This window comes from Chiroxiphia lanceolata, chromosome 1 (assembly GCF_009829145.1).
Source record: "Chiroxiphia lanceolata isolate bChiLan1 chromosome 1, bChiLan1.pri, whole genome shotgun sequence".
NCBI lineage: Eukaryota > Metazoa > Chordata > Aves > Passeriformes > Pipridae > Chiroxiphia > Chiroxiphia lanceolata.
This window is the reverse complement of record NC_045637.1, coordinates 30063630-30089682: the sequence shown is the minus strand read 5'-3', so window position 1 is coordinate 30089682 and position 26053 is coordinate 30063630. Positions and strand designations below refer to the sequence as shown.

The 26053-nt window shown below is 44.0% G+C and overlaps 1 protein-coding gene and 1 long non-coding RNA gene across 4 annotated transcripts in view; both read right to left on the bottom strand.

Moving 5' to 3' along the window:
* The window catches only part of TPD52 (tumor protein D52), a 41107-nt gene extending 29521 nt beyond the window's left edge, over window positions 1–11586 (bottom strand). The window contains exons 1-2 of one of the 3 annotated variants that reach the window (XM_032681736.1): window positions 11477–11535; window positions 4649–4830 (exon numbers count right to left, since the gene is read on the bottom strand). In XM_032681736.1, coding sequence (XP_032537627.1) covers window positions 4649–4685 — 37 coding nt within the window. In that variant the 5' untranslated portion in view covers window positions 4686–4830; window positions 11477–11535. Of the gene's footprint in view, window positions 1–4648; window positions 4831–11476 lie in introns of all 3 variants that reach the window. The other 2 variants (XM_032681752.1, XM_032681743.1) reach the window with 2 other exon arrangements.
* A 1652-nt stretch (window positions 11587–13238) lies between these two features.
* Window positions 13239–25683, bottom strand: LOC116792985. Its single transcript, XR_004359333.1, has 4 exons — window positions 25572–25683; window positions 14805–15088; window positions 13407–13474; window positions 13239–13295 (listed from the first exon to the last, which is right to left on the bottom strand). It is a non-coding gene; the product is annotated as an uncharacterized LOC116792985 (long non-coding RNA).
* Between the last annotated feature and the right edge of the window lie 370 nt (window positions 25684–26053).

The following is a 26053-nucleotide window of genomic DNA, read 5'->3' as shown; positions in this document are numbered from 1 at the left end:
TCACAATTTTTCAGTCTAGTAAAAACTGGATCAGGACACTGAAGAGGGGAAAGTCCAAGCACTGCCTTGCATACTGCTGTCAATCCCCAAGTGTGACCTTTACTAGGGAGCTGTGATATGGCATTATAAACAAAAAGCCATCACACCCCATCAGAAATGCTGATGGCACCACCTTGCAGGAAAGGGAAACAAGACCTCTCCAGTAACATTACCTCGGAACAGGCAGATTAGAGAAGTTTTGTCACTTTACTTGACACTTTTTCTATCCTCAGTTTATCAGTTTTCCTTTCCAAAAAGCTTTAAAAGTCTTCTTAGCAAATCGTGACAACACACACAGGTCTTCCTTTGACTTCTGTATCCCTCTTCCCATGCCACATTTTCACTTTTTCAAAAGATGCTTCTTGGATAGGAAAGTACTCTTCATTGAGGATGGGATGGAAGTATGCTTCTGTGATTCACCCAAGTGAAGTTTGCTCTTGAATTGTAAATAAGAAACAACCATATTAAAGAACTTCACATACCAGTGTGTTAAAACAGAACTAAAGAGGACTGTAAATTTATTCCAGTAAAGCTCTCCCTTCTGCCATCTATCCCAAAAACACTCCCTCACCACTGCAGGAAGTACTCAACAGGTCACTCTGCTGATTCCACTGACACTCAAGTTATTTTCCTTCTTATACAATCTTCAAAAATCTTTCATGCCAAAAAACCTGCACAGTGACAGGCATGGAAGCCAATCGAAACCATTCAGTTTCAAAGCATCAACTCCAACAGGTTTCTCTTGCTGCTGTTCAGAAATATGCAGAAACTAATTCTCCCTGCTCACAGCTGCTCATCAACCATAGCATTCATGTTCATCTGCAATTCACACACAAAGGTAGCAAAGCAGGATGCCCCAAATACCCTTTAAGGGTGGTGTAAGTTTCCCAATTAAAGATTTGCTCAGTATCTGTAATTTACCATAGAATGGCTGGGGTTGGAAGGGAGCTTTAAAGGTCATCTAGTTCCAGTTCCCCCTCCAAGGGACATCTTCAATTAGATCAGGTTGCTCAGAGCCTCATCCAATGTTTCCATTGGACCTTCCAAACGTCCAGTGGACCATCTAAAACCTCCAATGTTTGTTTCCAGGAATCAGGCATCCACCACCTCTCTGGGCAACCTGTTCCAGTGTTTCACGATGCTCACTGTAAAAAAATTCTTCTTTATATCTAGTCCGAATATACCCTCCTTTAGCTTAAAACCATTAACCCTTGTCCTACTGCAACAGGCTTTACTAAAATGTTTCCCATCTTTCTTGTACGTTCCTTTTAAGTACTGAAAGGTCACAATAATGCCTCCATGGAGCCTTCTCTTCTCCCAGCTGAACAACCCCAACTCTCTCAGCCTTTCCTTGTAGGAGCAGTGCTCCATCCCTCTAATCATCTTTGTGGCCCTCCTCCAGACCCAATTCAACAGGTCCAAGTCCTTTCAATGCTGAGGACCCCAGAGCTGGACATGCTACTCCAAGTGGGGTCTCATTAAAGTGAAGAAGGGGAGCAGAATCACCTCCCTCAACCTACTGGCCATGATTCTTTTGATGCAGCCCAGGATGCAGCTGGCTTTCTGGGCTGAAAGCACACACTGTTGGCTTATGTCCAGTTCTTCATCCACCAGCACCCCAAAATCCTCCTCTGCAAGGCTTTGCCCTTCATTGCCCAGCCTGCATTAAAGTCTGGGGTTGCCCTGACCCAGAACAATTTACAGGAACAAACTGTACATTTAACACAGTGACCAACTTGTAGTTCAGAAGCTGCTGTTTTAAGCAACACACTCAACAGGTGCACTGGGCAGAAGGCTCACTTGCCATTACAGACATGCCCTCGGAGAACCAACCACCTTTCCGGCATGACTGGTGGGCTCTTAAAACCAAGTCCTCAAAATCATCACTGAACAAGTACTCCCAAACATACACCAGCAAAACCATGAAACTTCTTCTTTACAGAAGTGCTCTGTATTGTCCAACCAACCAGACCAGCAGGTGGCTAGTGCAGCACTGCACACAGTGGCCAAGTCCTCAACACATGCTGCAGCAGCTGTTACATGCCTAGTGAGCTTTTGGGTTTTTCCTCCCTTGATAGGAAACATAACCTAACAAGTTTATATTGAACAGCAGCACTGGTTGCTGGAACTGAGTAAGTAAGAATGCACTTGGAGTGATTTCTGTGGAAACAATTAACTGCTGGAGACAACAGAGTCCTAAATCAAATTCTGCCCCCAACAATAATCAGAGATTCCTCCAGAAAAATCAGTAACATAGCTGACCAAGTATTTAAAGGTTAACATGAAGAGCAGAAAAGCAAGGTTTGTTTGCATGTAAAAAATCAAGATCTTATTCAAAAAGCCATTCAGACACTGCATTTTACTGTCCCAAAGAAGTGTACTACTACCTGCTTAGTGCCCACACTTGTTCTGCTACACTGAGTAAAGTGCTAACAAGATCAGTATACAAAACTCAAATAGCAGTTCACAAAATACAGACAGGTCACTCTGCTGTACCTCAGCATTTGCTAGAAGTGTATTAAGAAATGCAAAGGTATTTCAGGTAAGGCTGATTTTAATTTCAGACTGATTACTGTAAACAGTTATTTAAATGGCAGCAGTGACTGTTTATTCCTTCATCAGTCTTCAGATAAGGAGATTTAAAGGAGGTGCCTAGAACACATCTCTACTGCAGTTAAGCACTGCTTTAATGGAGAAAATAACAGTAAAGCTTCAAAGTCTTCCCCTCCTTCCAAATTACTGCATTTAAATCATATAACAGCAGCAGCCAGCTAGAAGCTGCAGTAGAGTTTTTAATAGTTAAGCTATATAAATGACAACTTCTATAATGCACAGGATTCCATACATACATCCTTAACCTGGGTTTGGGATGTGTGTCCCCAGCCCAAGCTTGGGGCTGAGGTCCTCATACACCCTGGAGCAGGAGCTGGTAGGGAAAGACAGTGTGCAGGGATCCAGCCATGGTCTGAGACCTGGGAGAACTAGGGAGATGAACCCATGATGTGCTCAATCTTGCTTAGTAAGAAGATCAGGGATGCTTGACAAGAAGCAGCACAAACCCAGACAGACAATGGCAAGCTGGGGTTGTGGCCTTCTTCAGATGTACAGACGGTTCTCTTTAGGATCCTCTGCAGGAACTTCTGCTCCCTGCTCCTTCAAGTGTCTCCAGAGGTGGTGATGGACCACATGGCAACGCTCTGAATACAGTAGGTGGACTCATCCCTTGCTCAAGGGCCCACACACCACCTACTTGGGATAGCAGAGCTGCACAGCACCTGAAGAGTCTGCCCAGGCAGCAGACACAAAGGGTTGTCACAGAGCACAAGAAGGTAAAACAAATACCTGCCAGGCAGGCACCAGAGTAGTCTTGAGAGAAGAGAAAGACAAGAAGTCATTTCAGGTCTATCGTCTTACTCAAGAACAAATTCTCTGCCAAAAAATAAAAAAGTTTTGGAGCACAGCACTGCAAGTGGCTCGTCAAGGAGATGAAACACACAGTGAATGGTGCTTTTCAGAGCTCATGGCTCCAGGCTAAGCACATTGCAGTAAAACACTTCATTTTCCTTCTGCCGAGAGAATGACATCTGGCCACAGGAAAGTCAATATTTAAATCAGGCTCCATTCCCACCCCATGCCAAGGCTGGTACTTCTTCCAATGCTCCTCATGCCTGAATGCATGTGAGTTGCTCAGAAAGCCTCTTCAGGGACTGCCTAGCACAGATGTGAGTGGTGCTATGGAAACAGAGTGCAACAGCCTGTGATCTGCTCATGCAGACTGAGGTCTGTCTGTGCCCAAGCATAAATCCAACCTCTGCCAACAGTAATCAAAGTGCACTGAAGAGTCAGCAGGTTAAAACCAGTGATTAATTTGGGGGCTTCTGCTCTGCCTTCGGCCTGCTTGCCAAGACTCCTCCGATGTCGGCAAAACACTTTTGAGCTGTGCTGAAGGGATTTCTCTTCTACAGTGACTAGAGAGCGAGGCACACTTCAGCCAGTGTGAGCTGTGCCCATTTCACATGCCTGACCCTTCTTCTGAGTTGGAAGTACTGGTTCCTACTTACAGGACAGCTTCTTTAAAGACAAGGCAAGTCCTCATACAGCTCCATTCCTGGAGCCTGTGATGAAAAGAGGGGGACATATCAGGACCTTGAGCTACTCTGCAGAGACTACTGGGTACTAGAAGATGTAAGTTCAGTGAAATTGCCTTCTTCAAAGGCCACCCTTCCCATCAGCAACTGCAGATGCCCATTATTATCCATGTATTCACAGAGACTGGACTGCTGTAGATCACTGCAATGAATGTCAGACATTCAAGTGGAATGCCTCAAGTGGAAGTATCAGAGGGGTTTCTTTTAAATTCTGCTACCCTGATCCAATTAATCAAGACTCTAATGTCACAATGTGATACAGGATTAGGTTGAGAACACACTAAGACAGAGAGATCAGTAGGATCACTTATTGCTCATCTTGGCACTCCTGCTAGTAGTTTAATTAAGGTACTTTAGAAAAAAGTAAACAAAGCAAAACAGGCATGAGCAACATTCCCAATGCTCACAACTGAAACATGCAGTTTGGTCAGGCTAAAGAGCAGTTAAGAAGCATTACTTACAAAGGTTTGTTTTCAAACTTTTTGAGGTTCTTCTCATGAATCAAGATTGCTGCCAGCCACAGGACAGGAGAAGCATCTGACTGAGAACACCAACTGCAGCCCAGGTTGCCTTCCTTGGCACATCTTTTCATCTCGATCCTGGGCTTAGGGGGCTCTGATGAAACTCCAGTTCTCTCTAGCTGCTAGAGAAGGGAAAGCAAAACAGGAGAAATACCTGCTGTTCTGCCTCTGCTAGCCTCATCCACTGCCCCCAGCAAGCTGCAGGTGCTCAACAGCCTCTTTGTTACTCCACAGTATGACATTGCCACTGCTAGTGACAGGACTTAAGCTTTGAACTGAGTAAGACCTCAGGACTAGAGGCTTGTCAGGCTTGCACTGTCTCAACACTTCTTAATTTGCCTGCAGCTTTGTTTTACTTGGCGTATGTCAGAGAGCAGAGACATGGGACATGAGAGTACAGGCATGGCACAAATAAGGAGACACAGGGCTGACAGCAGAGATCCCATAGCTGTAAGAAACTCATCACTTGCCAACAGAGATCTGCAATTGGACAAAACTATTTTAGAGGTAACAAAGAGAACAAAGCAATAATATCTAACATATCTAAATTATTTTATATAATAGATTTGAATGTAACATGGAGCTTGCAGAGCAATGAAAGAAACAGCAAATGTGTAAAAAGCAAACATAACAGAAGGATTCCAGTGAATCCTACAGTGAGGAAGAAACCACCACCATCCTGTTCCTCCCAGCAAAGGATTCACAAGATGGCAACTTTCTGTAATATCCCTGTCACCACCAAAATGACACTACCAACCTCAGAAGTCAGGGGAAGGATGAGAATAACACCAAGAAAACGTGTAAAAACTAAGTGCATATGTTACCTTTATTATTACTAAGACTTCATCTGCATAAATAGTCTTTTTCTGTAGTAGGATCTAAACTAGTTATAATTCTTGAATTAGATTGTTAAAATGGCAATTACACTAACAATAAAATATTGGCTTTCTTTCTATACACACAACCAAAGCATGCTTACTCTTTGCCTATCAAGTTTTTAAGTACAGCAGGCATTTGTTGTGCTGCTGGGAGGCTACAGGAGAGGGGCAGTTCAGAAGCCTGTCACTCCAAACCACATGTGGCACAGCATGTTCCTACAGACCTCCGTTCTGCAGAAAATGGAACATTCCAGGATTAGCCAAGGCAGCATTTGCTGTGCCACTCCACTGTCAGTCAGCATTCAAGGACACTTATTGCTCTGCTCTCATACTCTGGAATAGAGAAGTCAGCTTGCAAAACAGGAAAGTTGCCCCGTTCAGTGACAACATTCACACCACAATAATAGTTCTGGTTTCTCTCTAGATAGCATCATCCATCCACCCCTTTCTGCTCAGGGGCAGAGGAGAAGGAGGAAGACAAGCAAGAGGAAATGACAGGAGTGACACTGAACCCTCAAGAGAAATCCAGATTAGAACCTTGTGGGTAGTTGGTCTGTTACTACGGCCCTTTTCAAAACAGAGGGCTTGCAGTAGAAAGCCTGCCCTACAAGGTTTTTGAGTGAAGGCTCAGTCACTCTGGCTAACACACATCCAAATATGAGGAATTTTGAAGACATTCACTACCTTTGAGAGAAAGTTGTTCCTCTGGAGTCTTAAATTGAAGCTGATACAGAGTGACAGTGGTGGCTGAAAAAGAGCATTTCAATTTAGTGTTTAATTTCGCTTAATGTTTTCAGTCACCCTTTGTTTGACATTCTTCTGCTTACTCACTGCAGGATATTAGAAGAACAAGGGTAAATACCTCCCTTCCTCCCAAAGCTTTGAGCAAATCTCAAATCAGAAGTGCCCATATAACAAAGACTTCACCAGAGGCAACAGTGGGGTCATCATCATCCTACCTGGAGACTTCTCTTAAAAGCATGAAAAACCCTACACCCTTCAGATGTCTGCTGCACAGGGCTCAGCAACAAACACTGTTGCTTCTTCCTATTAAATTAAGAAGGGAGGAGTTTGGGCTACTTTCTTTTGAAAGCTGGTCAAGACAACATTGGCTTCCAAGATGACTCCCTGCTGCTGCCACAGAAATATCACTTTTTGAAGAGATACAGCAAATATCCTTCCTTTCCTGCAGCAATGTCCAGCACCCTCATGAATCAGCAATCCACAAACAGCTCACTGATTTTACATGGCAAATCTAGTTCCTTGACTCCCCACAAGACTTCTCCCTCATAACTGTGGGGATCCCAGTCAATGAAAATTGCCAGGGCCCCTTCCTGTGAAGGAAGAGGACAAAGCCTACCCAGCACCCTAGCCTTTACAACATTCAGGGCAGCCAAAGCAGCTTTTGGGGTGTCCTCACCCAACAGGATCAGTGCATAGCAGAAAGCATCAGAAGCCACAACACTCATTTCCCTCATCACCTGGCTCCTCCCAGGACTAAAGGGACATCTGGCTCACAAAGCAGAGGCTGTTAGTCAAAGGCTGCTGTATTTAGCAGCTGTAGAAGACAAGGGGAAAAAAAAGAATACGTAGACAGGAGCAAGAAAAGGAACACAAATAACGTTCCCAAGGCAGAGCAGTGCAGTATGTGGTTATTGAAAGCCCCTGCAGATGGAAGGGGCTGCACTCTGCAGCCTCCAGGCACAGGTAATAGCAGCTCAATAGCACTCGTGCCCAGGCCAGGAGAGGTGTTAACATATGGCAGCCAACTTCAGCCATGAAAATCAGCTGTTCCCACTTTACCCACAAAGCACTCAGATCTAGCAGAGCACAGCACTTGCTCAGCCTGTGCCAGGGCATTCTTAAGTCAAAATGAAGGGTGTAGCACTTCATTTTAGGCCAGTAAAGTCAGTATGAGCCTACAGGGTCTCCCATTTTTTCAGTGGGCACTTGCAGTGGGAAAAAGGGGAACCCATGGACTGCTTCAAAGTGTAGAAAACTGGAACAAAAGGACTTGCATCAATTTCACGTCGTAGCGATTTTAAAAGCTCTAAGCAGTTACAGCTTGGCCTCACTGGAGGATCAAAGGACACAGATCCTTAGCTAAGCTTTCCTTACACTGAAAGGTCTGAGAGTAGACCTTACTCTGGCTGAGTGAAGGATTGTCTTGACTGCACGCGACCAGGCTGGTTGCACAGAACTGGGACAAGATCTATGCATACCACAACACAGATTCTTTCCACAGATGTACTGCTGGGTTGATCCCCTCCTCCATATTCTACTGAAATAAGTGCAAGTGTGAATGAAGGGTTCAAGTTACCCTTCAATGCTCAAGCATTGGAGAAGGCAGGAACAGCTGATACTGCTCCAGCCTCCAGTTGCCCACCCACCAACAGTTGTGCATCAGTGGCTCCAGTGTCCCTCCAACACAGGGCACTGACCCCCTGCATTTCAGTACCTTGTTCATGCACTGGCTGAGAGGGGAGGACAGCAACTCTATTGAAAAGCTCACTGCATCAAGTCAGGGCCCTCAATCTGAGTCAGAACAAGGAGATTCCCCCCACCAACAGTTTTTCATGCAAGAGAAAGGAAAACTTGCTGCTGTTCAAGGGACCTGCTCATGTAACTCTTCTGAGATTTTTTTCCTTTTTTTTCCATCTTCAAGTCACTGCAATAGATGCTCAGATCAGTGAAATCATTCTTCCTTTGCAGTTCCAAAACCAGCAGTCCACTCATATTTACTTACAAGTGTTTGATTTCACAACTGCACGTAAGGGAAAAAAAATCATACCTACAGTATTTCAAGTACCTACTGATAAGAAAACTAATAAAGCAATAGGAAAAGGTGCAGCTTTGTCCATTAGGACAATGGGGGAAATTTTGTCCTACTGCCAGCAACAAGTTCTTTCTGCACAAAAAAGAACACTCAAGTCCATTCTGTCAGCCTGAGAACTGCAAGTCAAGGCTCTAGGAGAAGAAAGGTTTACATAGTTGCTCAAGAAATCACAAGTAGTGTTTTGAGACTCCTTCTAAGTACCACACAGGCTGAAGATTTTGAAAGACATCAGGTTACACAAGTGAAGAGCTGTTGAAGCATAAGAGGAGCCCCTGAACACAACATCAGAGATGGAGCATTACCAGATAACTGTGCTGTGCTGCTTGTCTTTGTGGCATTGCTCAGTGGTACAGTCCCCTTGTAGGGGCAGCTTCATCCTTACTTTTCCAGCAGTGAACTGTACCAGCACTAACAGTAGCAGTAGCAAGCCACAGAGAGACTCTTTTTGCAAGCAAAACCAGGTACTGTTATGATTTTTTTTTCTTTGGGGGTGGCAAGGCAGGGCAGAGAGTAAGGCAGAATCTTTGTGAAAACACAACTACAATTATTAGTCCATTCAGCAACTAAGCCCATGCAGTGGATCAGATTTTTGTCCATGGCAAGTTAATGAAAAGCAACAGAACAAGGGACTCCTCATCTCAGCATAATATTATATCCATTTGGCTCGAGCTGACACTACTGCTTTGGTGTTTGCAATCACAGAACAAGAGGCCCTGGGCACTTTCAGTCCTCTTTCCAGAGCATATGGAATGCACCGAGCTCCATGTGCAGACATTCAGCCAGTCCAAACATCCCTTAGCTGAAAATGGACACTTCAAGTGAAAAGTTGCTCGATGGTTCTGACGCTGCTGATGGCAGGCTGGTAACACCTGTTTAAGGACTGCTGCCAAACCATACTGCTCAAGAGAGAAGGAAGACTTAAACATGTACTACAGAAGGGTGGTTAGCCTTGTCTAGCTGCAGTTTTACCATAGATTAACATAGATTTTCTTCCCACCTCCTAACTTTCACTAGCTGAGAAAGCTGTTATCATAACAACAGAGTGACTCGCACTTTTAAACAAATTAATTTCTGGTTAGAGGAGGCCCCAGAGACAGGACCCAGCAGCCTGGACTTTAACCATGTACATGGCTTTAGTCAGTAATAATAGCTATCATCAAGCACAATTTCCGATGCAAGCACTCCAGTTTGCCAGGGAAAGTGGTCTTTGAGGGCTAACTGGCAGGGTATTAGAAGCCATTAACTAACAGGCACAAGCACATTGGCTATTCTAGATTTTCCCACTGCACCCACAGGTTTTCACCTCACCATGAAAAGAAAACAGCATAATCACTCCAAAAAAAAGGCAGAGGAAGAAGGTGTTGCACCACATTTGCTCCACAGCAGCCAGTTACATCACACTAGGTACACCATTCTGATAAACATCCTGAGGTGCAGTACCCTTTGTACAAAGCAGTATTTATTACAAAAATTAGTTCAATAGCAAAACAAGACCCTAAAAAGTGTCAGCACTGTCACCAAAGCTTTTCGAAAAGATCTTTCCTATCAGGAGTCATTCAAGATCCTGCAGCTGCAGGGACATATGTCTTTTAACAGAATGGGCTCAAACGCAAAGAAAAAACTTTTGGGCAAATACTGAATCAGTTTTAATGCTCCTGCAGTTGGAATTAAAATTCTGATGAAACTGAGAGTTGTGCTATTTTCTGGCTGATCAATTCTGTTTGTTAGTCCCCATGAATAGGCTTTGGAGATTGCTTTCTTTTTTTTTTTTAATACATATTGACAATAGACACAGCACTTCAGAATGGTGTAAGGAACCTGCCCGAGGAGGTTCGGCCGCCCCCCAGATTATCTTCAACTTGGGCAAAGATAACTTGCCCTTTTCTCTATGTACAGAGAAACTCAGAAGTCACTGCTAATTGTACCAGTGTACTACTCAAGCCTCGAATCACTTAACTGAGAGCAAATCAAGGCTGGTGCCTGCCTCAGCTCATCTGGCAGAGCAGAGAACTCGACTGCACAGTCAGAGGTTACATTCCCAGCACCTCGGTGTCTCCAACATCGCAGCCACCACAAGTGAACACTTCCTGCCATCTCGAGTACTCTGAACAGGAAAACCCCGAATGAAATGAGCCCAAGGGCTCAGACACTGAGCTGGGCCAAGCAGCCCTGACAGCTTACTGCAGGTAGCTTAGTGACCCCAGCCTGCCTTACTTCGCCTAGTGGAAAGCAGCTGGTGTGTAGCTCAGTACCACACCATGTAAAAGACTCCAACTGATCCATGGACCAGGAGGATAAACATAATATACCTCTGTGGAAGAAACTCTCATGGCAAGAGATCCTGTTTGCCTGCATTCAGGTCAGCTTTCATCAAGGCACCAACTACTCTCTTGGGTAAGTAGTCCCAAGGGGTTTTGTTTTAAATAAACCATTAAGTTTTAGGAAGAGCGTTTCAGCCACGGCAGCTAGGACAACAGTCTTCCCAGGCAAAATGCAGACCATCGCCCTCCTCAAACCACAGAGGCGCCAGACCTGCTACCTCTCAGGGGTCGAGGGGCAGCTGCCCAAATGGAGCTGCCAGCTGCAGAGCAACCCCGGGATGGAGAGAATTAAGTGGGAACAAACCCTGTGAACAGCGCTGGTCAATCAAAAGTTGCACACTCGTAAAATGGAAGCGCTCTACTTTTACTCCAGGGTGAAAGCAGAAACTTTACTCACACCCCCACACCCGCGGGAAGGCCGGGATGCGCTGCCCGTGCATCCCGCGGCCCGGGGGTGGCGGGGGGGGGGCCGGCAGCCGCCCCGTACTCCGCGCCCGCCCCCCGGTTCCGCATTTCCCGAGGCGACGGTCGGCGCAGCCCTGCCCAGGCCGGGGGGCGCCCCTTCCGCACCACCCCGGGCTCCAGATCCGCCCGGGCCGGCTGGGCTGGGCAGGGCAGGTCCGGGCCGAGCGGCGAAGGGCTGCGAGAGCCACCGCCGTGCGCGCCGCACGCAGCGCCGGGCACCGCCACCCGCCGGGGGCGCCGCGGCAGCAGCGCCCGCCCCCCGCCCTACCTTGGTCTCTCGGGGGCTCCATGGCTGCCCCACGACCGTCCGGCGCCCCTCCCGGCTCCGCGCCCGCCGCCTGCCCCGCCGGCGCCTGGCTGGCAGCGGAGGCACCGCCCGTGCCCGGGGGCGGGACCGCGGCCCGTCAGTCAGAGCCGCGACCCGCCCAGGTGAGCGAGCCCCGCCCCGCACAGGTGAGCGGCCCCCGAGCCCTCCCCCGGATAAGGACCTCACCGACTGTATTCCTGGCTGTACAGCGCCCCTGAACCTCAGTGCTGGACGCCGGCAGCTGGTGCTGCCGTATGCCCTGGCTGACACCGCCTGGCACGGACAGCGTGACAAGAGGCGAGAACAACCTGCTGCTTGCAGCTGATGCGATGGGCAAGAGGAGGCTACCACCGAAGAGATCCAGTTCACAGAATCACAGAATCAGTTAGGCTGGAAATCTCTGGGATCAGTGAGTCCAACCTATGAAAGAACACCACCATGTCAAGTGGTGGCACCAAGAGCCACATACAGTCTCTCTTTAAACATCTCTAGGGATGGTGACTCCATCACCTCCCTGGGCAGCCCATTCCAATATCTAATCACCTTTTCCATTAAGAAATTCATCCTAATGTCCAATCTAACCCTCCCCTGGCACAGCTTAAGATTATGTCCTCTTGTCCTACCACCAGTTGCCTGGGAGAAGAGACCAACACCCACTGTCTACCATGTCCTTCCAGCTGGTTGTAGAGAGCGATAACATCACCCCTGAGATTTCTCTTTTCCAGGCTAAACAACCCCAGCTCCCTCAGCTACTCCTCATAAGACTTGTATTCCAGACCCTTTACCAGCTTCGTTGCCTTTCTCTGAACACGTTCCAGCACGTTTGTGCTGCTGTGGAATCTCCTCTCTCTTTGTTATGCTATCAAAATGTACATGCCCACACAAATTGCACTGCATTATGGAAATTAAACTGTGATTTTATTTTCGTATTGGTGATTCTCCTGCGAGACTCACTAGCACTTACACCAGGTAGGACGATGTGTTGTGGCTGCACTTAAGAGACTTCAACAGCTGAAAAGAAAACAAGCAACTGTCCTACCTGCAATCTGAGATCTTTCTATTAAAATATCATTAAGTGTCGAGAAGTCTTCGTTACACACATTGCTAAGCAGGCTGCCTTACCAAGAATATTAAGATACCAAACAGATCCTTTACTTCACCCTTTTCAAATTCCTGGACTTGACATCTATGGATTTGATTGTTCAAAAAGACCAATGTTTGTGCAGAACAAGCAGCAAGGCCTCCACGGCGGGGCTGTGTGAATAGCCAAATTGTCACCAGCATTCAGTATGCACGGTCACATGCTAAAACAGAGCACAATAGAGAGTCAGGAGGTGCCAACTCAGGATGTCCTTGCTTTGGATAAAAAACAGCAGCAGCAAATCCAGGTATTTTTCAATCTACAAGGCAGCTGAGGAATGTGAGCTTTTGCTAGGGTAAAGGAAAGCTTGTTTATATTCTAGGATCTGCATAGCTGCAGCAGGAGGTTGTTACAGTGGTGCCATAAAAATAGGATGTCAATCAGAATATATCCCTGCACGTTTATACTTTTTTCGTCTCATAGCACAAAAGTTAATTTTTGCAAATATATGATTCTCAACACAGACTCAACCCACATAGCTAAGTGATGTTTTATGACTGTTTAAAAAATGAATTCAAATAGATATTTGAGGAGGTACATTTGCTTTTTAAAAAAAAAGAAATAGTAATAGATTTTTTTTTCCCTCACAGTACTTGACTTGAAGCTCCAAGCTTTCCCACTGAGCAGCTGATACATTATCTGTAATCACAGTGGAAGAATATCAATAGCACTAAAATTTGCCCCCCCCTTTGCAGCTATTTTACACTAGCAGCAGCCCTGGCAGTGCTGAAATGCCTGTCAAGAACCAACCTGCAGAGGAGTGAAGCTGTCAGCATCTCACTGCCTCATTTAAGGACAGGGATATTTCACCAGTACATCTGAAAAAGCAAGAGCTATAGTGATTAGGAAAAGACTATTACCTAGACAGCTGATTCAGTACCCTCTGCTAATATGCTAGAATATGGGACATTCCCACCAGCCCACCTGAGCCTAAGAGGAGTGAACCACTGCTGATTCACTCATCACCCACTCAGCTGAGGAATGCCCTGTCCAATGCAGGTGTAGCTTGAATGTATGCAGTCTTGCTCCTATTCTGCTGAATTCAGTGTCTAAACTTAGAAATCCCCCCTTCCCAGTCCCCCTAGGATACTCTGCTGTTCAATTTCCTTCGCAGCTGTGGCCCACTCAGAGTGGCAATGGGGCTACTTGTGGGACTGGATCCTAGCCGGGTCACCAGCTGCCCTGCCCAGAAAGATTTTAGATGCAAGAGAGACACTCAAAACCCACCATCTCCAAATACAATGATGCTTTGCCTTTTTGCACATAACCCTGGCTAGTGAGGAGACAGAACTGTTGTAATGAGCATCTGTTACTCAAACCAAAACCTATTAAAAGTTCTATGGATATGGACTATGGACTCCAGTTATGATCACAGAATATAAATCCATGAACTGGATCTGTCCTGAAGGTCCTGTTGTCTCTATGAAAAAGGACAAAAGTGAAGGACAATGGGACCAGGAGTGTACTTAGCTCAGTGCTCATGACTTCTTGTTTCCTCCAATCAGTTATAAAAATTAAAACAAACATGTACATGTATATCAACCTGCTATAGTGGAAGGTGTCTCTGCCCATGGCAGGGGGGCTGGAACTAGACGGTCTTTAAGGTCCCTTCCAACCCAAGCCATTCTATGATTCTATAGAAGGCAAGCTTGGGGCTAACCACCTAAATAAAGGACTTGAAAATACTTTGTCCAGAATGGGATTGAGCCTGTCCTGCGCAAGGAAAGCTTGTTGTATGGGAGCCCGAGTAGAGCAGCAAACACAGGAGCAGCCCACATTACAGCTGTATGAAACATTTCATTTCACATTCACAACACTGGAGCCTTCCCAGTGCTCTGCCATACAGACAGGCTTGGTCTCCCTCTGTGGAGCCAGAGCCCAGTTTTAAAATACATTCTCCACAGATTGGCTGTTTATTGAAAATAACAGTCAAGGCAGTCAGAAGTGAATAAAAGCCAAGGTTTCAAAGAAGTAATACTGCCAAGGTCATTGAAGAGTATAGATTTAAGAGGACCAATTTATTTACATTTTATTTCACAATGCAGCAAGAGAGTACCATCAGCTTGGCTTCTCTGAAAGCCTAGAAGGATTTTGTTAGGCTAAACCTGTGTTCACCTACCTCCTCTGGGCAGGGAATTAGGCTCTAACCTCTCATAAAACTGTCCCAAGCTCAGGGGAAAGCACTCTGCCATGGATGTTCAGTCCCTCCAATTGCATAAAAAAAGAAGTGCACAGAACAAAAGAGTGTGACATGCAATTTTAGTGAGAGAAAAACCTTGTTGCTCAGCCATTAATAAATATTCAGTGTGATGCAGATAAACACAGAGGGGGTTTTTCCTCCCCACACAACGTGCTTGATGGCAGGGATATATTCACACCACTCTGACTCAGCTCGCAGCCCCTTCCTCATAACCTCTAGAGTGGGCACTCTCCTGAAAAGTACAAATTCAAATCTCCTTTAGCAGAAGACATATATACATACTGAACCATTTACACAAGTAAATAAAAACGGTAATGAACCTATATTTATCATATCCCAGGTGAATATCACTGGGATATTAAAGGAAGGAAAACAGACAAGCAAGCACACTCCCTCCCTTCTATGTTATTGCCCGATGCACCAGGCGTAACCCTGAAAGCACTTGCTGGATCAAAGTCCTGGCAGCCAAAGAGGGGCATAAATTGGATCAGAACTCCTATGCAATATGGCCCACCTATGAGGAATGAGGAAGCATTAGAAATCCCTAAAAGCAGATTTTGCTATGCCAAATCAACTGTAATATCAAAAAGAGTCTCTGAGCATATAAGGGCCTTTTTAAGGCCGGGTATTAGCTGACTCACAAGTCAAGGAGTTTATAGTTTTGACTCATATATTTCTTGCTAAAAGCCTTTTGTGGTAAATAAATCCTTCACACCTTTTAGTGTCTACAGGTCAAGATCATACCTATGTACCCACTGGGATAGATAAGCAGATGCCCAGCGGGATTCTAAAATCTCAGACTCCTGCCTCACCACAAGTTAAGTGCAGTACGTTACTGAAAATACTTGTGGATGCCTTTCTACTTCTTGAAATGTCTCCAAGTCCAAGGCTACTTTTGCTACCAATTCTGAATTGGTTAAATGCTTTAGAGGAGGAACACCCTGCAGTTCTACACATTTGGGTGTCAATACATTTAGGGCAGGGCTGTTGGAGTTGCCTCCAAAAGAACCCAGAGGTCTTTGGCTCAATAGTCCACCACAGAGAAAGCTCCATGAGCATTGCACAGTGGTCAGCTAGCTGTGAGACTGTTATTTGTCCTGGGCCAAATCCTGAAATCCTTACAGGAACTAAACAAAGGAGCAGGCTTCATGACACCTGCCTACACAAGGCTGGTTTCCTGTAACCCGACCGGGTGCAGGCAAAAGGCTGTTAGCAGGGAGTTCATGCCTCCCATCTGTAGCAGCTTTTGACACCTACTCTGTACAGCTGCTAGCAAATGTGGGATAAATAGACTTTCAGGGCGAGGTAAAAATAAAGTAAAACAACAACAAAAAAGATTTCCAACCCCGTGTTAAATCTGCTGCAGAGGCACTAGGGGGAGAGCTAGAGCACCTTATGGGTTTGGATTTTTCCCATCTCCTGGTTATTTCATCATTTCCACACGAAAGAAGGGCACCTACGCACTTATTTTAATTAAGACCCCAAAACTCGAAACAAGGCTTATTTTGCATGAGCTACAAGAAATTGGACATAGATGCGCACACAGATGCATGATTGCTGTGAATGTATATCTTAGGAATACATTGTATTTCTCCTCTTTCCACCTTTTCGCCTCTGCTACTTTCACTTGTGAGCAGAAGAAACGTTTCTAACTTCTCATTGTCTGCTTACATTTGTACCACAACTTCCTTTGCTCAATTATAGCTCCGGGAATGACTTAATAAAGTGCTCTCAAGCCTTCAAGCTGTTTCCAGTTATGACATAAACATATCGATTGGGGAGCACAGTCTTTTCTTTTTCACGAGTCACCATCTGCAGCAAGCACCTTTATTGCTGTAGCAAATATACTGTAGATAAAACTTTAGCTAAACTAAGTCTGTCAATTAACTGCTGCTGATTAGTTAGTCACAATTATTTTATTTCAGAAAATAGACTAAATGGAACATTTTCACCTTCTAAAAGTGATACTAGGAATAAAATGAGGTCATGTTTTCAGTAATTCAATACTAAATTATTTTTCAGGCTGCAGTGCTGTACAGTTACTGCATGGTAATTAAGAATCAGAGGATCTAGGTTCAAACTGCAGTTAATTTTCAGTATACTCTTGTGAGGTGATTACATATTACCAGGTCCACTTTATAAGTGGTAAACTAAAACACAAATACTATTTACAATTTGTTAGAAGCAGACAAAAAAAGCAAATCTGGGGCTAGAAGATCTATAGGAGTCCAGTTAAAAGGCTACAAGGGAGAAAAAAAGCAATGACCCAATTAACTAAAAGTGCTGCAAATTGTTCATGTATTTTACATGCAGAAGAAGACTAATGCAGAAGCCTGCTTGCCTGCATAACATGAGCAGTAGAACTCCAGTCTTTTAAGTACCCTTAGTAGACATTTTTTCCTTCCCCATTTTACAAATAAAAAGTCAAGGCTTATAGTTCCTCAATAATGTAGCATCTAGTTTCTTGAAGAGAGTCCTTCTGTGTTTCAAGCTTCTCAGCATATAGCTGTTTTCATTAATATGGCATTTCACTGACCTAGACAATGTAAAGTTAAAACAAGAGCAACAAATCAGTGCATAAACACTGAAATTAAAGTTTCATTCATCTCATTAATATATTACTAGTAACACTGTCTACTCCCTGCTGCCATTAGCCAGTCAGTAGGCAGTTCCATCACCACCTCACTTAGAAATGTTTCCAGCACATGAGAAGTAGAAATTAGATAACTCAGATAAGTTAATCTTTCCTCCTGACTGTTGTGTAGCCAACTACACTCATGTCTTAACCTAGTTTCCACCTGATCTTACACAGCTCACTTTGAAACTCCTTGCAAAAATCCTGCCTTGACATTTACCCAAAGAAGACAGGCAGACCATGCTTTCAATTTCAGCCACAACAAAACAGGTTTCCTCCCTTGTTTTTCCACCATATATCTACTTATTTAAAAGCAGAGTTTATCTGATTTCTCAGCGAGCCTAAACCTCCACCAGAACTCAAAAATGGGGCAGCCACTTCCCTGCTCATCTGCAGCAAGGAGGCACAGGTGTGGTTCTGCAAAGTCAGACACCTGCTATCTCCAGCCTGAGTGGGTTTTGAATTTAATTTTTTTCCTTCAAGGAGAAAATACCAGTACTGTTTCATTTGCAAAAGTTTGTATGCTTTGTGCCTGAATTATACATTGGTGCGTGTACTAAATGCAAACATGAGGGTATTCTTATTTGCCCATGCATTCACTGAGGTTTGTGCATATAAGCTGCAATAAAGCAACACTGCTGGCTGATGGCAAACAGTGTATGTGCAGTTACCTGACCGGTAACCTAAAGGAGACCTTATGCCTCTTAAAGTAGTGCCCTACCCTCCTACAGCACTAGCTTGGCCACACATATTTATTTACAACCTCATTCTAAATTTGCATCTCTCAAATCTTTCTTGCAGCTGAGGATGTGCTCAGTTTGAGAGCTCCAGTTTCAGTCCTCACTGCAGCAGCAGCAGGTCTCCAGATCAATAAATAAATGTGAACTGAGTGAATAGCTGTGAAACTTCCATGCCTAAAATTTCCCCCTACTCTCCCCAAATTGTATTTTTGCATCACACATTTCTCAGTTCCATTACTTCACTAAATAAATAGTCTGAGTTTCTGGTATGAGTAAGACCAATAGCTAGACTTAGTTTCAGTATGCATTCTGCTACCTCCATGGTAGCAGAGGCTGACAGGTGTTCCTAGTGTGCAGTTAACAAGGTAGCTTTCATTTTTTATTTTGGGGGAAAGTCATTGCAGGGATGTTGATGTACAACACTGCAGGGCAGGACTTCACAATGCAACCCAGAACTTTGGTCACAGCCTTGCCCTTTTTAATCTCTCCGAGGTGGTTACACTGGGCTCCTGGCTCGAAGCAGTGACGTGCTACATTTAATGCCACTCACTGTGCACTGCAGTAAGGGGCTGCTACCAAGGCCAAGCTCCTAATCCATTCTGTAAAGCCCTGGGAGCATGCAAAAAGTTTCAGAAAACAGTTGGTTGCCTGTTCTTCTTTCATCTGCTGAAAGGATTTGTATGTACTCCCTTCCACTCAAACAGAAGTCAATGCATGACAGGCCCCTACACACAGAGAGATCTTGAGGTTCTGTAATTCAAGGGTATAAAAGAGTGTGCAAGTGCAAAAGCTGTAAGGCAGCATGTCCAACAATTCACAGGTCCATGAAAATTAATCATTTAATCAAGATTTTCACAGTAGCTTTATGAGCAGTATTTTGATTTGCTGTGAAGGAAAGAGGCATGTGAAGGGTTTAGTTGCTTAGCCTGGAGCCAGATTCTGCTTACCTGGGTGAAGAACTAATATTTGTCACTGTTTTCTCTGAACACTGAACTCTATTTTTATTTCTCGTGTGATAATAGTGCACAATGGTGTCTCTGGTGTGCCTTCCACTTAATGTATTATCTACTGCTGTCAACTTAAAAAAGCCTAGGACAAAGCCCATAGTTTCTTTTGCAGCTCTTATATGGTTTATCCTCAGGGCTTATGAAGTAAATCAGTATGTGGCTCTGCGCCTCCAGCCAATTTCAGCATTAAGAGCAAATAGATAGTGTAGCTAATTCTTTCCTTCTGTGTACCAAGTTACAGTCAGAGTCAACTCACTGGTGTGAAGTTTTCTGTTTTCTGCTATCAAAACAGAAAATGAGAGAGGAATAGAGCTGCCCATATAGCATGCATCTTGGAGAAACTAAAGACATGCTGCACTTTTTTTTCCCTTTTCGAACACAGCAGTAATAAAGAGGCTTATTTAACTGTGAAAAGACAACATTTGAAGAGGTATCCTGTTGCTGTGAGGAAGCTTGCTTTCGTGCAGTGTATTTCTTTCAAAGTAGAGTCTCTAAGTGCCTTGCAGTATTAAATACATCAGCTGAAGAACTAAATAATAAATAAGGGCAGGGGAAGACAGACCTTTTAGAAAAGCTTGCTCTATCTCTAAGTGGTCATTTCTTTTGTTTTTAAAGAGGATGTACACTCCTCCCTCCCTGCACCCCCCCCCCCAAAAAAAAACCTCTCAAATTGGCTGGTGATAAATATTACACCTATTTACACACTCCATTTCTCTGCACATAAGTGCACACAATAAGAGGAGGTGTGGATGTTTAGGAAGTCAGTTTAGACATGGATGATTTCCTTGGCTTTCACTTGCCTTAATTGTGTGACTCTTCCAGTGACCAGTTTCTGTAGCAACTGCCACCTCACTAAAATTATGCTGTCTCACTGTCACCAGATAATGTTCAGAAGGTACACACATTTAACAAAGACAGGGAAAACCTTCCATGTGATGTTTGTGGGCTTTCCTCAGAGCACCTCCACTCTCAGAGCACCTACAGGCACTGTGTTTTTACAGGCACTGGAGTTCAGCAGCCTGGTCTGCTGACAGTGACTTTCCTTCTTGTTTAATCATGCACTGCTTGCAGCCTTCCAGCTTCCAAACCCTATGGTGGTTTAAATTGGATAATAAGAAAAATTTATTCACTGAAAGTATTATTAAGCACTGGAACAGGCTTCCCAGGGAAGTGGTTGATTCACTATCCCTGGAGGTATTTTAAAAATGTGTCAGACGCAGGACTAAGGGACAGGGTTTAGTGGTGAAATTGGCATTGTTAGGTCAGTGGTTGGACTCGATGATCTTGAAGGTCTTTTCTAACCTAAATGATTCTGTTATTCCTTTCTATGATTCTGTGACACCCTATTGCTGTTCATCACCCTGTTTGTCAAGGCAGGTAGAGGGACCTGCCGTGCCACATTGCTGCAGTAACTTCAGGTCAGTTCTACAGTACCTGGCTTTGGGATTTTCAGTTATGTTGTTGTAAAGCAAGGAATTGAATTGCAGGTTGTAAAATCTACCCATGGAGCAGCATAAATACAGACTGCAGATGAGCCCCAGCCTTGCACAGCTATGCATAATCAGTCCCTGAACTAGTCAGGGTGTACCTCCACAAGACAGGACTCTTATGGGGAGTCTAGTATGCAAAATCCTTGCTTTTCATGAGGTACACACTGCAATGGGAGATGTTCAAATAATCTCCACATAGTGCATCACAACTGAGTTCAAAGCTGAGTTTTAAAACAGATCAATTTGAGAGCATTTATTCACATGAGAAACTGAGTGAAAATAGTGGTTCTAATTATCTGTTTAATTTTTGAGATATCCATCTTGAAGGTAACACCTCTCTCATACAGCTTGAGAATTTATGTGTCCTGTACCTTTACCCAGGAACACCCACAAACCAGGAGGGGTGGATTTGAGTTTCAGGGCCTCCATTCTCTTCTCCTTCCACTGGTGTGGTATCCTTATAGCAAAGGCAACAGTGGAAACAGAGACCTCTTGCTTATACAACTTTGCTTTTCTAGAAGCTCATGAGGGTATTTACATATGACATTGTGTGACAGCTGAATAATGCTTTTAATAAAAACATAACTCAGTGTCTTCAGCCTGGTAACTCTGCTTTTTGTAACATGCTTTATCAATGTCAGGAAGCTGTCAAAAGCTATAAATGGTGCTGAAGGAAAGTGCTAATGTTGTTTCCCCAAGTCTCTGATCTACATAATGGGAAAATATTAACACGGAGATATTAAACACAAGATACTTCTGGTTCTAAATGTGCAGGGATTTTAACTCAACTGAAGTGTTTAGAGAATGTGAACAGATTTTTCAGCCAGCATGAATCAGTATAGTTTATATTGACTTCAGCTTAAATAAGCTGACTTCTCCTGGGGATGCAATACAAATATTGACAAATCTGCTGTTACTCATTGGAAATAGTGAGTTGGGCAGAAACAGACTCAGCATGTGGCCACACAAGGCCAATTCAGTCTCAGCTGGGTTTTGAATTGGAGGCAATATTAGAGGACATGGTTAAGTCATTCTCCAGAAAGCCCTAGAGCAAGTCAGGGTGCTGTGAGGACCTCGGTGCTCCTCCATGGCAGCATGGCCAGCAAAGCAGAGCCCTCACCCATAAGGGGCCAAGGATGCTAAGAAGCCAGGGCAGGATCAGGTCCAGGGCAGTAATTGGCATCAGACACAGCCAGGTGGTCACTAAGCAAGTCCACAGCAGCAAGACACGTACGTGCAAGGGAAAGTCAGGAAGCTGAGCCAGTGGAGCTGGATCAGGGCCGGAATCACAGCAGCCAGAGCCAGGGCACAGTCAGCACTGCAGCACAGCAGCAGTGTAGCACACGTGGGGGCCAGGGGTACAACAGCTAAAAAGCAGCTCCCAGGTGGCAGGAGGAGTAGGCCTTTGCTTCTGTGTTTCTTCACCACAGCTCTTATCAGCAGAGGCATTGACCTTGGACACAGCCAGCTATGCTCCAGAAGGGGATTTGCCCAGAGTCCTGGCAAGGAGGAGGTTCAGTTTTTCCATCCCTGTTTAGAATCATAATTTTCTTGACCTTCTCCTAATCTCCTTGGACAGATAGCAGTCGGGAGAGAACTAATTGTTGACTGACTTCACAATAAAAGAAGAAAGCAAGTGTATTTTAATTTTAAAAATCCATCTAGAGGATTACAAAACAGCTTCAGATAGCAGTAGAGCTTTTTAACATTCTGTTTGCTCTTTGCAGGGAGTATGAAAACCCAGGGGGTTATCCTTGTAGACAAAGTAATCCATTTAGAGGAACTGGTCCATCCTTGGTGAAAAATTACACAAAATACATGTTATTGCTACTATTGCTCCCACTACTAAACATATCTGCCACTTTGGAGGGGCTGGGCTGTTAATATGACTTTAATGCCAAGTAAGGACAGGCATCCCAGGTAGGCTTGAAGTGGATGGGCAGCCCAGTAGCTTCCCTTGCCCCTTTGAAGGTTCCATACAAATGCTGACACATTTGGAAAGAAAAAAATACTGATTAATGTGGGTGCTTTCATTTTATTCATTTTATGCTACGTGCAGGCATAATTGTGTGTGGTGATAGGAAAGTAACAGTGAAGGTAGCAGGCACATTGAGAGCCAGAGAGGGCCCAATTATAGTATTAAATATGCTGATTTTTCAGTGTTTGTCACATTACTTAAATATCAGCAATTTGGAGGTGAGCAGTCACATGCTGTAAATGAGATGGAGCATAAGTTTGGTTTGAAGAAAGGAAAAATTAGAGAGTGTTCAGAATCAAACAGGCAGACCTGACTCAGAGGTTAATTCTCATGCTTCATGGGACTCCTCACTGGTGGAATAGCTTCTCAGTGTCTGCCTTAGGAAGAGGGAGCAACCTGCCTGCTTGTGGAGGCCAGTGATTCCCTCCTGAACCAGCAGGAATCTAGTATCTCTTATCTGCTTCTAAGGATGGAAAGAGACATTTACAGGGTCCTGATCCCACCAGAGAGCAGTTTTTCAGACATGGTGCCCTGAAGAGCTTCAGGAGACAGAAGACAGGGCCCTAGGGGTGTATGGAGCTGAATGACCAAATGAGTGTTTGAAGTAACCACTGTCAGAGAATCTGGATCCAAAATGATGGAATGTCCAGGGCTCTTCTTTTCTAGATGCATCATGGTTTGTGATGGAATGGGAGATTGGGAAAATTAGGGACATTTTTCCCCCATCCTCATTCCACACATTGCTAAGATCCAACAGATGCCCCATAAACAGCTCTTTCTCAGCACCAGCTGGTACAACCTCAAGCCTGGATGTTGCTGTTCAATCTGTGTACGTCAAGACCAATATTTGGTACATGCTGGCTTTTTATATGGGGTAGGAAGTAACTGCAAAGTTTTAGCTGTAAAATAATACAACTCAGGAATATTTCAGGAAACTTGAAAAGTTACATGAAATGATCAATGCAAGAGCATCCAATCATTCGGCTTTCAGAAATTCACTGAGTTAGACCTGTATTTCTGTGTGCAAAGCTTAAAAACATGTCTGTGTATATTTACTGATCTAGCAGTTGGAAAATTGCTGTGGGAAATTAGCAGTTTGAACTTTTTTGAATTCTCGCATATAGGTTGCTCTAAGCAAGGTTCAGGTATGGCAAAGAGGCTTGTCACTGCTGCAGTCTCACATACAGAATACATGAAGAAAAATGAAACAAAAGTGCGTGTGTAAGGAATTTTTCACAATTAGGTAACCTTGAAAGAGATTATGTTGGCCCTGATTTTGCCAGAATGGAGGATCAAATGGGTTTAATGAAAGGCAAATAATTCACAATAATTGTCTCTCATGTTTTCATCTTCCCCCAGAAGAGAAGTTTTCCCAGCCCGTAGCAGGAAATAATGGTCCAAGAGAGAAGAAGCAGATAGGGAAAAGCAAAGCTCTTGTAGATAAAGCTGTTGTAAATGTTGCTGTGGCCTGCAGCGGGATACTTCTCTGCAAAACTTTGAGAGCTAATCTGTCCAAGAGTTCACCTTGATTAAGTCATGGGGAATTCCAAAGTAATCAGCTCCTGATTAAATTCAGAGGAGTTGGATAATCTGATGCTTTGAACTCGATCTATTCTACTCTGGGTATCCTGCTTGCCTTACTCTGTGTTACAGGAAGCTAAGTTTGTTTCCTCAAACTGTTGAAAAGAGGACTGACATGGGATGGAGGCAGATCACATGGAAAAGACTCCAGGGGTGAAATGTCAGGCCACCCAGCTCTTTATATGAAGAGAGCTAAAAGAAGAAGGCATCCTAGGCAAATGATTACTAAGAAGTAACAATGCATTTGAGCCACAGAAAATCAGCGATTGCAGGGATCCCTTGCTTTACTTGACCTAAATACACACATATTTCGTCTTTGAATATTTTATAGTGCTCTGGCTTGTAGCTTGCATTCCAGTTCCATGCCTTGGTTTGAATGTTGTTTTCCTATGTCATTTGGAAAAGTCTCGAGAGAGAAAAGATAAGAAAACCATTTTTAAAAGAAAGAAAAATTAACAAAATGGGCCTTTCCATCCCTAGTATCTGGGGCAACAGATGGGGTGATGAAAAATATGCCTGCAGGGCAAAGTTCTGCTCCAATCACTTTTGTGCCCACAGTGGACAGTTTTAATTTAAAGCACTGAGGATTATGCGCTATGGAGCTACACTTTGTTAATTTATTATCCTTCATGTTAATCTGGTGTATAAATCATGACAACAGGCAAGTGTGTAGCAAAAGGTGTAGACTGCTCTGTCCTAGCAAGCAAGCAGACTTATAAAATGTGGGAGTTTTTTGAACTGATATGTAAAGTTTTCTTCATATTTGAACCTCCTAATCTATGTTAAAATATCCCATGAGCCCACTAGCAGTCTTTTAGAGAAAAGATAGAAACTACCATATATAAAATGAGGGGAGGGAAAGTTTGATAAATAAACTATTTTCAGTATCTAGTCTCTAAGAATTTATTAGGATGAGGTAAAGAAAGTGATTCAGAATTTTTGGCTGGCCACTTTGTGATAACACTGAGTCAAAAAAAGAAAGTTTTTCTGTTGTTGTTGTTTTAATAACTCTATGCTGTGTTGGTATGCACAGTGATGAAGCCTTCCCTTTCCCATTCAACACACATGAAACCATGCACATGCATGAAATCAGCATCTCCATCATGAGTTTCATTTCTTTCTGGATTAGGTTTCTGCCATGTACCAGTTGGATCACCTCTTTAGGAGCATTAGTCACTTATGTTAAGCAGATAAAACAGGCAGTGTGAATTCCCCTTGAGTAATTCCCTATTTGAGTATTGTCTGTGAGCATTCATACTTTTTGCATTTGAGCAGGACTTTTACCTCTGATTTCAAGCCAGGTATGTCTTCAGATATGGCAAAGTGGCCTGGAGATCACATGAGTATCTCAGAAAAGTGTGCAAAACTTGTTCTCCTAGATGCCTACTTTCAGCTACTGGAATTGTGGAATGATGCAGCAATATGTAAATTACTTACTGGGTCTACAGTTAAAATGATACTGTAAGAAAACACTGCCTTGCTGGGGGAACAGTTCCTGGATGTTTCCTGCAGTATGTGAGGAATCAAAAGGAAATACCAAGGACTGCAGAATCACCTTTGTGTACAGCTAGCGTGCAGCCACGTGCAGCTGAATTTCTTTCAGCATATATAGAGTGTTGGTCGTGTCCACCTATAGAAGGATTTATCATCCACACATATGGTGTCCACCTATGGGTGAACAAATGATCACGCATATTTAAAAGGCTTTTTCATTTGGGGAAGATGAAAACAGGAGCTCCTGCAGCAGAGTATGCACAAAGGAAGTA